The sequence below is a fragment of the Hyla sarda genome, chromosome 10, assembly GCF_029499605.1.
Source record: "Hyla sarda isolate aHylSar1 chromosome 10, aHylSar1.hap1, whole genome shotgun sequence".
Classification (NCBI taxonomy): domain Eukaryota; kingdom Metazoa; phylum Chordata; class Amphibia; order Anura; family Hylidae; genus Hyla; species Hyla sarda.
The window spans coordinates 124,596,542-124,610,002 of record NC_079198.1 but is presented as its reverse complement, the minus strand read 5'-3'; the positions used below and the strand labels follow the sequence as shown (position 1 = coordinate 124,610,002).

Here is a 13,461-nt window from a genome sequence, read left to right as displayed (position 1 = left end):
TGTGTGATGTCATCATGTCCATATGGAGGAACTGTGTGATGTCATCATGTCCATATGGAGGAACTGTGTGATGTCATCATGTCCATATGGAGGAACTGTGTGATGTCATCATGTCCATATGGAGCAAGACAAAAAGAAAAAAAGAGACACGCGCCCCTAGTGTGATACTTCAAAAACTTGGGGTAAGGGAAGGGGTTGGAATTCCACTTACCAGATGGTGTTGCGCTATGGGCACAACACCTAGATGAGCTCGAGTGATGATGCAGTGTGCTGAATGCAGCCTGGATCCTCCGGTATCAGCGTGGCTGGCCGGCTTGCAGAGATATCAGGAACAGGAACGGGGAAAAAAGATCCTCAATAGGCGCAGTGGACAGCAGTGAAGGAGAATTCAATGGTAATCCATCATTGATATAAAGATATTTATTGAGCACACAATGGCAACGCGTTTCTTGCCCGGATGCACATTTGCCTGAGGAAGTGCCCGATCCGGGCAAGAAACGCGTTGCCATTGTGTGCTCAATAAATATCTTTATATCAATGATGGATTACCATTGAATTCTCCTTCACTGCTGTCCACTGCGCCTATTGAGGATCTTTTTTCCCCGTTCCTGTTCCTGATATCCATGTCCATATGGAGGAACTGTGTGATGTCATCATGTCCATATAGAGGAACTGTGTGATGTCATCATGTCTATATGGAGGAACTGTGTGATGTCATCATGTCTATATGGAGGAACTGTGTGATGTCATCATGTCCATATAGAGGAACTGTGTGATGTCATTATGTCTATATGGAGGAACTGTGTGATGTCATCATGTCCATATAGAGGAACTGTGTGATGTCATCATGTCTATATGGAGGAACTGTGTGATGTCATCATGTCCATATAGAGGAACTGTGTGATGTCATCATGTCCATATGAAGTGAAATCTCTGAGGAATGTTTCCAGCAACTTGTAGAAAGTATAAAGGGGTCCGACCCGGGACTATCAAGGTGTACCTAATAAAGTGGCCAGTGAGTGTATATTTCCTGAAGAAATATGCTGAAATCTCTGCCATAAATTTGCTCATCCAGAGTAAACTATTATTTCTTACAGCTGACGCTTTGTTACAGTTGCATCTAGTACCTATAGCAATCAGGACAGGAGGGAGGTTTGTGCAGTGTTTTTCTCCCAGATGTTTCTTTAAACTGGATATATGGTAACAAGTCTTCACCTGTGACAAGTATTAGGTCTATATGAGTTTTTTTCCGGGGGATATGATCATTAAGGTTTTAGTTTTTTGTGGCGCTGATGACTTGTTTTATAGAAGGAAAATAAACTGGTCCAGAGGGGATAGCGAGCGCTGAGGGATCAGGACGTGCCGCCATTTCTATCTCTTTTCTGCCATCTAGTGTTCATTGTGGAGGTTACACCGTGCAGACACCTTATGAGCTGGTCTTATTAAGTACAAAGTTTTACAGAATTTTAAGCACTTTTTTCCCATGGAGAATTACCCTAAAGACGATCAACCATAATTAGATTTAATATGGGTGAAAACAGACACAATCCCATCAAATATCCGTACACAATTGCTGATCCGCAGATGACATTGTGTATAGTGACATGTCACCTTTCAACCTCACATTTATTATTCACAGTTTATATTTTCTCTAACAAAATGTATGGACGCTCCTGTGGACGCTCCTGTCCTCTTCAGTATTTCATGCACCTGAGCCGCAGTTTGTGCTCCAGAGCTGCTCTTCAGAACTGGGGGTGGGAGGTTGTAACTAGAGATGAGCGAACTTACAGTAAATTCGATTCGTCACGAACTTCTCGGCTCGGCAGTTGATGACTTTATCCTGCATAAATTAGTTCAGCTTTACGGTGCTCCGGAGGGCTGGAAAAGGTGGATACAGTCCTAGGAAAGAGTCTCCAGCCAACCGGAGCACCTGAAAGCTGAACTAATTTATGCAGGAAAAGTCATCAACTGCCGAGCCGAGAAGTTCGTGACTAATCGAATTTACTGTAAGTTCGCTCATCTCTAGTTGTAACCATAGGCGGCCGTTCTGGAGTCTCTTACCCAGTCCTCTGGTCGTCCATATGATTATTTTTCTATAGTTTTGGTTTGAATAGTATTATTTACTATAGTTTTACTATGAATAGTCCCTGGCCTTATCTTATATGAAGGATAAAGGGGTACTCCGGAGGGAATTATTATTATTATGTTTATTTATTTTTTCATATCAACTAATGCTAGAAAGTTATACAGATTTGTAAATTACTTCTTAAAAAATAATCTTAATCCTTCCAGTACTTATCAGCTGCTGTATGCTCTAGAGGAAGTTGTGTAGTTCTTTCCAGTCTGACCACAGTGCTCTCTGCTGACACCTCTGTCCGTGTCAGAAACTGTTCGGAGCAGGAGAGGTTTTCTATGGGGATTTTTCCCTGCACTGGACAGTTTTTGACATGGACAGAGGTGTCAGCAGAGAGCACTGTGGTCAGACTGGAAAGAACTACACAACTTCCTCTGGAGCATGCAGCAGCTGTTAAGTACCACAGTGTTCAGTTCTTAGATACTGGAAAATGTCAGTAGAGATAAAAGCTCACACATGATTGGTTTCCCTACCACTGTGCCTCCAGCTGTTACAAAACTACAACTCCCAGCATGCCCGGACAGCCGTTGGCTGTTGTAGTTTTGCAACAGCTGGAGACACATTGGTTGGAAAACACTGCTTGAGGGGCTCTGATTGTATGGTAATAAATCTGTTTCATTGTGTAATTAAATGTTCCGCAGATTTCTACTATACTTTGTTTCATTAGTTTCTCACAGTTCTCACAATCTCTGCTTGCAGTTAGTGAATGGAAACCATAAGCTCTAGTCTGCTCACACAAGTGTATAGCCTGGAGTTCACCCTATCAGGACAGGTTTCAATCTTTTAAATGGGTTATTTCCAGTTTGACCACAGTGCTCTCTGCTGCCACCTCTGTCCATGTCAGGAACTGTCCAGAGTTCAAGCAAATCCCCATAACAATCCTATCCTTCTCTGGGGCAGTTCCTGATATGGACAGAGGTGTCAGCAGAGAGCACTGTGGTCAGACTGGAAAGAACTACACAACTTCCTCTAGAGTATACAGCAGCTAAGTACTGGAAGGATTAAGATTTTTATATAGAAGTAATTTACAAATCTGTAAAACTTTCTGGCACCAGTTAATTTGAAAAAACATTTTTTTTTCCCCCCCTCTGGAGTACCCCTTTAAGGCCTGATGCATGAAACGCTGGTATAGATACATTTCCCCCCAAGGTCTATCAGAAACTTTTTATTATGCCCAAAACCATAAAGTGTAATTCCTTCCCAGTCCCTGTTCCCCTTACAATGTTACACTTAGGGATGGATGGTCATAGTAACGGATGTCATTTTTTTTGCAGCACCCGTACCCAACAGAGGATGAGAAGCGGCAGATCGCAGCACAGACAAACCTTACACTATTGCAAGTCAACAACTGGTAAGTGTCCCTCCTGCAGCTTCCAGCACAGGGAGAAGATCTGCAGCAGAATCCACAGGGATCACTTGCTGATGTTGCTTTGTAGAGGGTAAAATCTGTGGCAAATCCGCAACGTAATAGGATTGATGTAAATGGGACTTTAAAGGGGTACTCCGGTGGAAAACTTTAAAAAAAAATTTTTAATGAACTGGTGCCAGAAAGTTTTGTAAATTACTTCTATTAAAAAATCTTAATCCTTCCAGTACTTATTAGCTGCTGAATTCTACAGAGGAAATTCTTTTCTTTTTGGAAAAGCAGAGCTCTCTGCTGACATCACGAGCACAGTGCTCTCTGCTGACACCTCTGTCCATTTTAGGAACTGTCCAGAGCAGCATATGTTTGCTATGGGGATTTTCTCCTACTCTGGACAGTTCTTAAAATGGACAGAGATGTCAGCAGAGAGCACTGTGCTCGTGATGTCAGCAGAGAGCTCTGTGTTCCAAAAAGAAAATAATTTGCTCTGTAGTATTCAGCAGCTAATAAGTCCTGGAAGGATTAAGATTTTTTAATAGAAGTAATTTACAAATCTGTTTAACTTTCTGGCACCAGTTGATTAAAAATAATAATAATAATAATGTTTTCCACCGGAGTACCCATTTAAGTCTGATATGGAAAAACCCACTGCATATGAAGGAAGGCCTATTCACATTTTTGCGCTGTATTTTGCAGCTATATGGTACACGGATGTGGTGATCCTGAACATTTCTTTTGGCATGACATACTTCTAGATGACATAGTGTTAAAGGGGTACTCCACTGGTTATCGTTCAAAACATTGAATTCCGAACGCTGTGCGCATGCTGTGGGGGGTCAGCCACGCCCCGTCGTGACATCATTCCAGGTCCCCTCAATGCATGGCCAACCCCTGAAGCGCGCGCACGGGTTTCGGAACTAAATGTTCCGAACGTTGGCCAGTGGAGTACCCCATTAAAGGGGTACTCCACTAGAAAACATTTTTTTTTTAATCAACTGGTGCCAGAAAGTTAAACAGATTTGTAAATTACTTCTATAAAAAAAAATCTTAATCCTTCCAGTATTTATCAGCTGCTGTTATGATCCACAGGAAGTTCTTTTCTTTTTGAATTTCTTTTCTGTCTGACCACAGTGCTCTCTGCTGACACCTCTGTCCATTTTAGGAACTGTCCAGAGCAGGATAGGTTTTCTATGGGGATTTGCTCCTACTCTGGACAGTTCCTAAAATGGACAGAGGTGTCAGCAGAGAGCACTGTGGTCAGGCAGAAAGGAAATTCAAAAAGAAAAGAACTTCCTGTGGATCATAACAGCAGCTGATAAGTACTGGAAGGATTAAGATTTTTTAATAGAAGTAATTTACAAATCTGTTTAACTTTCTGGCACCAGTTGATTAAAAAATAAAAATAAATGTTTTCCAGTGGAGTACCCCTTTAAGGAGAACCAGTCAGGTTCTAGGGCCCCAGACCAGACTGGTGAGGAGAACAGCGTTCTAATGCGGTTCTCCTATATATATGCGATTATATGCAAAGCTGCATAGAGCGAAAAAATATCTTCAAACAGGGCGCATGTTAATAGGTGAGTATCGTTATAATCAGTGTCACCCACAATACAGTCCTGTACCAGAAGGTTAGTGCGGGTGACACTGAAAGAAAATATGTGCTGCATGACAACTTATCCCCAATCCTTTGGTGTGTGTCTGATTGCGGGGGGGGGGGGGGGGGGGGGTCTGACTGCTGGGATCCTGCACACAGAGCACGGCACGGATCTCCTGCACGGCACCCCGGCTCTCTGCAAGAAGTGGTGGCCGACATGCCCCCTCCATGTATCTCTATGGAAGAGAGCGTTCTTGTATCACCGCCTCTCCCATAGAGAAACATGGAGGGGTGTTTTGTTCCCCGCTTCATGCAGAGGACGACATTCTCCTTGCACAGAGCGGGAATCACTCCATGCACTAGGAGAGCGGGGGATCCTCATTTTTCCGTGCAGGAGGTCGTGTGGATAGGGGATAAGTTGTCATGCAACACATAACTCCTTTAAAGGGGTACTCCGCTGCTCAGCGTTTGGAACAAACTGTTCCGAACGCTGGAACAGGGAGCTCTTGACGTCATAGCCCCACCCCCTCATGTTGTCTCACCCCACCCCCTCAATGCAAGTCTATGGGAGGGGGCGTGACAGCCATCATGCCCCCTCCCATAGATTTGTATTGAGGGGGTGTGGCGTGACATCATGAGGGGGTGGGGCTATGACATCACGAGCTCCCGGCTCCAGCGTTCGGAAGTTTGTTCCAAATGCTGAGCAGCGGAGTACCCCTTTAACAAGTGGAAATATGGTGCTTGAGTGAAATCTAAATATTTTCAGTGACGGCCCCTTTCACCATAGTTATGGGATGACCTCCGCCATATTCTTCTCTGTCTTGCAGGTTCATTAATGCTCGGCGGCGCATCCTGCAGCCAATGTTAGACGCCAGTAATCCTGACCCAGCACCGAAAGCAAAAAAGATAAAGTCTCAGCACCGGCCAACCCAGCGGTTCTGGCCCAACTCAATTGCAGCTGGAGTGTTACAGCAACAAGGCGTGTTACCTGGGACCAACCCTGACGGTAAGTGGAGTCGTGAAGTGAAATTAAATGCGCACTGTCACTTTTGACATGTTGTAGAGGCGTGCAAAAAGTTTTGATCCTGACCCTGACCGATCGCCAGAATGAGCCAGAAGAAGAATGCGCTAACTAGACAAAATTACAATGTAAGTCTATGGGATTGACTCAAAGTGCACACAGGGGTGTAACCATTGACATTCACAGTTTGGGCAACACTGGTCTAAGCCCTCATCTCTACAGCCAAAACGGGGCATTCAGGAAAGCAGAATAAGGGGCTGCAGACTGACATATCAGATGGAATAAGTAAGGAATGGCATCCAGCAGCTTGCATTGTATTGTATGAAAATACAAGCTGCAGAAGACAGATGCTGTAACCGATTGAGCTGTTCTTCAGCAGTGAGAATCCAAAATTACAGCGCGATGTGTTTTCGATGTGCACCAGCAATTTAACAGCGTCGCCCTGCTTCAATGTTGGTTAACGCCCACTTATCGTTGTGCACTGAAAAAAATACTACTGGTCCTATTTTTGTCCACATCTTAAAAAGCGGCCGTCCCAATCTAGGAGTTCTAGTTTGGGAGACCTATATCAAGTGTGCGGACAAAAACTGTAAGGTATTTTATGGGACACAATACAATTAAAGAGAATTGGTGTAAATACAGGCAGGTTTGTAGTGTAAAGGGGTACTCCGCTGCTCAGCATTTGGAACAAACTGTTCCGAACGCTGGAGACGGCGCCAGGAGCTTGTGACGTCATAGCCCTGCCCTCTCATGACATCACGCCCCGCCCCCTCAATGCAAGTCTATGGGAGGGGGCGTGACGACTGTCACGCCCCCTCCCATAGACTTGCATTGAGGGGGCGGGCTATGACATCACGAGCTCCTGGCGCCATCTCTGAGCAGCGAAGTACCTCTGCAAGGTACTCCACTACTTTAAAAGTAATCCCCTGTCTACAGGATAAGGGATAAGTGTCTGATCGTGGGGGGGGGGTCTGACCTCAAAGACTGCCAGCATTCTCCAGAACAGGGCCCTATCTCTCCCTGTGTATGGAGCGGCATGTCTTCACACACTCCATGCACTGTCTATGGAGGCGCCAGAGATACCTGAATACAGCACTCGTGTATCTCCGGCGCTCCCATGAAGAGTATATGCCGCTCCATGCAAAGGGAGAGAATCTTTCCTGTTCTGGAGATTGGCGGGAGTCTTAGAGGTCAGACCCCCTGCGATCAGACATTTACCCCCTATCCTGCAGGGGATAACTTTTAGAGGACCTGTGACCAACCCTCAAAAAATTTATATTGCATTATCACTAAATAGTTTAAGGTGCCCGGATCACACACGTTTTAAAGTTTCTTGATATGTCCCCCTGTTCCTGAGAGATATGAGGGTTTATAGTTTGTCTGACAATTCAGGAAATCAATCAGATGGGCAGGAACTTAAAGGGGTACTCTGCTGCTCAGCGTTTGGAACAAACTGTTCCGAACGCTGGAGTAGGGAGCTTGTGATGTCATAGCCCCGCCCCCTCAATGCAAGTCTATGGGAGGGGGCGTGAGACTTGCTTTGAGGGGGCGTGGATAGGGGATAAGATGCCTGATCGCGGGAGTCCCGCAGCTGGGGACCCCTCGGGATTATGAACGCGGCACCCCGTTTGTAATCAGACCCAGAGCGTGTTCGCTCCGGGACTGATTACCGGCGACCGCAGGGCCGGCGGCGTGTGACGTCACGCCTCCGCCCCCTTGTGACGTCACGCTCCGCCCCTCAATGCAAGCCTACGGGAGGGGGCGTGATAGCTATCACGCCCCCTCCCGTAGGCTTGCATTAAGGGGCGGAGCGTGATGTCACACGGGGGCGGAGGCGTGACGTCACACGCCGCCTGCCCTGTGGTCGACCATAATCAGACCCGGAGCGAACACGCTCTGGGTCTGATTACAAACGGGGTGCCGCAAGCATGATCCCGGGGGTCCCCAGCTGCGGGACCCCCGCGATCAGGCATCTTATCCCCTATCCTTTGGATAGAGGATAAGATGTTTAAGCACCGGAGTACCCCTTTAAGGCATGTTCAGACATAACAGATTTTTGAGTCTTTGGCATATAAGAGGATACTCACATGTGGAAACTCTGTCGCAGAAATTTCTAAAACCGAGAATCTGGTCCATGAATCTTCTGCTGAATCGAGACCCAAATATACGAATGTATTTACCCACATTAAAACCTCATGTGAATTTACCCTTAGGTACGCTGAAAATCTGCAAGATCCCCTAATATCTCATCAGATTTTATCTTCTGTATGTGAGTTGTGTTTTGTAAACCCCTATTCACATGCAGCACCCTACTCCAATGTGTTGCTGCTCTTCAGTGTAAAATATACAGTGTTTATTGAGCTTTGACTGTGGAAATCCCCTGCAAAAATACATAAACAATTAAATGCATGGTGTGGATTAGAGATGAGCGAACTTACAGTAAATTCGATTCATCACGAACTTCTCGGCTCGGCGGTTACTGACTTTTCCTGCATAAATTAGTTCAGCTTTCCGGTGCTCCGGTGGGCTGGAAAAGGTGGATACAGTCCTAGGAAAGAGTCTCCACCTTTTCCAGCCCACGGGAGCACCGGAAAGCTGAACTAATTTGTGCAGGAAAAGTCAGCAACCGCCGAGCCGAGAAGTTCGTGACGAATCGAATTTACTGTAAGTTCGCTCATCTCTAGTGTGGATCATTGTACACCAGTTTTTCCCAACCAGGGTGCCTCCAACTGTTGCAAAACTACAACTCCCAGCATGCCCGGACAGCCGTTGGCTGTCCGGGCATTTTGGGAGTTGTAGTTTTGCAACAGCTGGAGGCACCCTGGTTGGGAAACACTGCTTTACACAATCTGTTAATACAACCTTAGGCTGCATTCACACCACGTTTTTGCAATGCAGTTCCCGTATAAGTTTTCAATTTGAAAACCGTACAGAACCGTATTGAAAACCGTATGCCAAAAGATGCATCCGGTTGCATCTTGTACGGTTTTGTCCGTTTTTTTTTTGCCATACCCCAAAACTATAGCCTACCACGGTTTGTGGTCTGGGTGAAAAACCTTATTGAAACCGTATAAATTATTTTTTTTTAACATGGGAGTCAATGGAAACCATACAGAACCGTATGTGCGTACGGTTCCATCCAGTTTTCACCATTGACTTTGCACAGTTTTTTTCTTGGAATTTCAATCAAACAAGTGAAACTTTATTACTAATGGAGTGAAAAGTTAAAAACTTCTAAGTTTTTTTCTTAAACAATGGATGCAACCGGACATCGTTTTTCAAACCGTATACTGGTTTAAAATTTTGTACACACGTTTTGATACAGTTTAGTCCGGTTTTGAGGAATCCGTTTTTCATCAAAAACCTGATACGGGAACTGTACTGCAAAAAAACGTGGTGTGAATGCAGCCTAAGGCTTGGTTCACACCACGTTTTTGGCAATACGGGACCGCATACAGCTGGGGGGAGCTAAAATGGGCGCTCCCATATGCGGCCCGTATGTAATGTATTTCAATGAGTCATTCACATATTCACATTAAAGGGGTACCTCGGTGGAAACTTATTTATTTATTTATTTTTTAATCAACTGATGCCAGAAAGTTAAACAGATTTGTAAATTACTTCTATTAAAAAAATCTTAATCCTTCCAGGACATATTAGCTAATGAATACTACAAAGGAAATTATTTTCTTTTTGGAACACAGAGCTCTCTGCTGACATCACGAGCACAGTGCTCTTTGCCGACATCTCTGTCCATTTTAAGAACTGTCCAGAATAGGAAAAAATCCCCATAGCAAACGTATGCTGCTCTGGACAGTTCCTAAAATGGACAGAGGTGTCAGCAGAGAGCTCTGTGTTCCAAAAATAAAAGAATTTCCTCTGTAGTATTCAGCAGCTGATAAGTACTAGAATGATTAAGATTTTTTAATAGAAGTAATTTACAAATCTGAATCTGATTAACTTTCTGGCACCAGTTGATTTAAAAAAATATTTTTTACAGCTGGGGGGAGCTAAAATGGGCGCTCCCATATGTGGCCCGTATGTAATGTATTTCAATTAGTCAACCGGAGTGAAACGCTGACTCCGGTCGGCTAATTTTTGCCCCATATGTGGTTTTCCCACCGGACCTAAAAACATGGTAGATCATGGTTTTAGGTCTGGTGGGAAAACCGCATACGGGGCAAAAATGAGGCGACCGGAGTCAGCGTTTCACTCCTGTCAGCTCATTGAAATGAATTACATACGGGAGCGCCCGGTTTTAGCTCCCCCAGCCGTTTGCGGTCCCGTATTGCCTAAATCGTGTTGTGGACTCTTGTCTGGTTGTTACTCACAGGACTGGTCAGGGATGGACCGCCCCTCTGTAGAACATGTGGTACTTTGCTGCATTGTGTATATTTAGTGACATTCTGCTGTTTTTCAGGTTCCGTGAACCTCGACAACCTGCAGTCCCTTTCTTCGGACGCTCTGTCCATGCAGCAGGCCATGATGAGCGCACATGACGACTCGCTGGATGGAACAGAAGAAGACGAGGAGGAGGAGGAGGAGGAGATGGAAGAAGATGAGCTGGAGGAGGACAGTGAAGATCTCCAGACAACAAATGTTAGTGACCTGGGCTTAGAACAAAGTGACTCCCTGGAGTAGCGAACTGGTGACCACAATAGACATGAAACCTCAGCCTGGGATTATTTGTAATGGCCGCTGGTTTACCTAAATGACTGAAGCCCACAGGCTGCACATGCTTGGAGTAATGTCCGCCCTCTGCACACTGTGGTGAACCAGAGCGGGGCCATTCACCTCTCCCATAAACACTACGGACGAGTAAGGCTGAGACTCCTGTAAAATGCAATTTCTTGTTCCGGTCTTCAAACAGAAGGATGTATACACAGTCGTCTCCCTCCCGGGCCCATGTCTGGGGGCGGCTGCTCCCCGGCTGTTATTTAAGTGACGGACACATGTTTACAGCGCCACATGTTGTGGCCACATTGTTTCCCGTTTTGTTTTTTAAGAACTGAACATGTTTTTAGGTCAAGCTTTTTTTTTTCTGTACTATGGAGACTGAATGCTATTGAAATGTTTTCCCCTCATCTGTATCTATAAGATATGCTGGACAGCCGCGTGTGGATCTATATGGATAAAACGATTCATCTCTAGGACTTCAAAAAAGACAAAAAAATAACCCCACATTTGTGTGTACCACACTCCCCCGATCTCTCAGATAACGGACTATTATCAGACTCATCTATTTTGGCAAGTGAACTGTTTTATGAAATTTCCATATAAACAGAGTATGACAATTATAATGCTGCCTGAGGTGTCACCTTATGTCTTCTTATTCTATTCACAGAGCCGGGTGGGCACAGCTGATCAGCTCAAGGCTTCTGTACCTGTAATAATCAACACCTATTATAGGGCTTATAAGGAGTTAATAATCTGCTCTACACATAAGAATTCTGCAGAGCAACAATATATAATTACATTTTATCTTTATTATTAGAAATAAATATTCACATTAAAGGGGTACTCCGGTGGAAACTTATTTATTTATTTATTTTAATCAACTGATACCAGAAAATTAAACAGATTTGTAAATTACTTCTATTAAAACATCTTAATCCTTCCAGGACTTATTAGCTGCTCAATACTACAGAGGAAATTCTTTTCTTTTTGGAACACAGAGCTCTCTGCTGACATCACAAGCACAGTGCTCTCTGCCGACATCTCTGTCCATTTTAAGAACTGTCCAGAGTAGGAAAAAATCCCCATAGCAAACATATGCTGTTCTGGACAGTTCCTAAAATGGACAGAGGTGTCAGCAGAGAGCTCTGTGTTCCAAAAATAAAAGAATTTCCTCTGTAGTATTCAGCTGCTGATAAGTACTAGAAGGATTAAGATTTTTTAATAGAAGTAATTTACAAATCTGAATCTGATTAACTTTCTGGCACCAGTTGATTTAAAAAAATCTTTTTTACACCAGAGTACCCCTTTAAAAACAATAAAAATGCTTTAAAGGGGTAAAGGGGTACTCCACTGGCTGCGGGGGTCGTGACGTCGAGGCCTCACCCCCTGTGACATTACGTCACACCCCCTCAATGCAAGTCTATGGGAGGGGGTGTGGTGGCTGCCACGCCCCCTCCCATAGACTTGCATTGAGGGGGTGTGACGTGACGTCACGACCCCCACAGCCCACACCCAGCATTTGGAACAAAATGTTCCAGATGTTGGGCCAGTGGAGTACCCCTTTAAAAGCAGTTTTCTCTATCGGCTCCATTGGGGGACACAGACCTTGGGTGTATGCTGCTGTCTCTAGGAGATGTGACACTATGGCAACAAAAACAGTTGGCTCCTCCCAGCAGGATGTACCCGCCTTTAGGCTCTGAGCCAATCAGTTTAAGCTTAGTGTCTGAAGGAGGTGGCCATGGTCTGGATTCTCCAGACCAGGTCTTCTGTTTTTTTTTTTTTGTTTTCCTAGTTAGGGACGTGTTAGTTTTTTATTCCTTTTCTTTTCTGTTTTCAGGTGGGGACTCAGGGACTGCGGTTCCCCGTTTCCCCATTGCAAGTGAGGGGGCACAGACATTGCGTATATGCGCTGTTAACCCCCCCTCGCCAACGGTCAGCGCTTGGGTGGTACCTCATGGGTCCGGGTCCCCCTTTTTCCCTGCTCGCCTCGCTCGCGCATAGCAGCCAGGCGTGATGCAGGTAACTAAAGCTGACTCACTGAAGACTCCTTTAGGTAAGTTCTTCTGAATGAGGTAAGTACTTTCCCCGCTTTTTTCTCCATAGGTACGAACTCGCAACCTCTGGAGACCCCCTGTATTGGCCCACCTACACTTTATGGGCTAGCCTATGCAAGGGCTGTACTTTATTCTGGGGGAGCAGTGGCACCTGAGGGGGAATTTTTTATGGGGCACTACACTTTTATGTGTGTGTGCTTGGTGCACTTCACTTATATGTGTGTGCGTGTGTGCTTGTGCTACCATGTCAGCGCCTTATATGCGGCTGTCAGCCACGGCGCTGTATCGGGCCGTACGCTCTCAGCGCTGGTTTACTTTCGTTTTTTCGGCAGCGCCTTATATGCGGCTAATAGGCGCGGCGCTGCCGTTAGCCGGGCGCTTCAGCGCCGGCTTACCTTCTCTTTCACCGGCAGTCTCTGCCGGCGCTTTGTCCGCCCGCTCTCTTCCCCCAGGCGCATAAACGGCCGTCAGGTGCGCTCGGGACAAGGAGCGATCGCCATGACAGTTCTTTAAGGCCGTCTATAGCTCCGCCCACAGGGCTAGGAGATCTCAGAGGCGCGAAGCAGCATCCAATCAGCGCCGTGGGCGCGATTTTCAGTTAGAAGGGGTCAGTTAGTGACT

The 13,461-nt window shown here is 45.4% G+C and overlaps 1 protein-coding gene across 11 annotated transcripts in view; it reads left to right on the top strand.

The window, feature by feature from the left end:
* The window catches only part of PKNOX2 (PBX/knotted 1 homeobox 2), a 430,049-nt gene extending 418,654 nt beyond the window's left edge, over window positions 1–11,395 (top strand). For all 11 annotated transcript variants that reach the window (XM_056544248.1, XM_056544254.1, XM_056544256.1 and 8 more), the window contains 3 exons: window positions 3,409–3,485; window positions 5,916–6,094; window positions 10,530–11,395. In XM_056544248.1, coding sequence (XP_056400223.1) covers window positions 3,409–3,485; window positions 5,916–6,094; window positions 10,530–10,750 — 477 coding nt within the window. In that variant the 3' untranslated portion in view covers window positions 10,751–11,395. The remainder of the gene's footprint in view (window positions 1–3,408; window positions 3,486–5,915; window positions 6,095–10,529) is intronic.
* The last annotated feature ends 2,066 nt before the right edge of the window (window positions 11,396–13,461 follow it).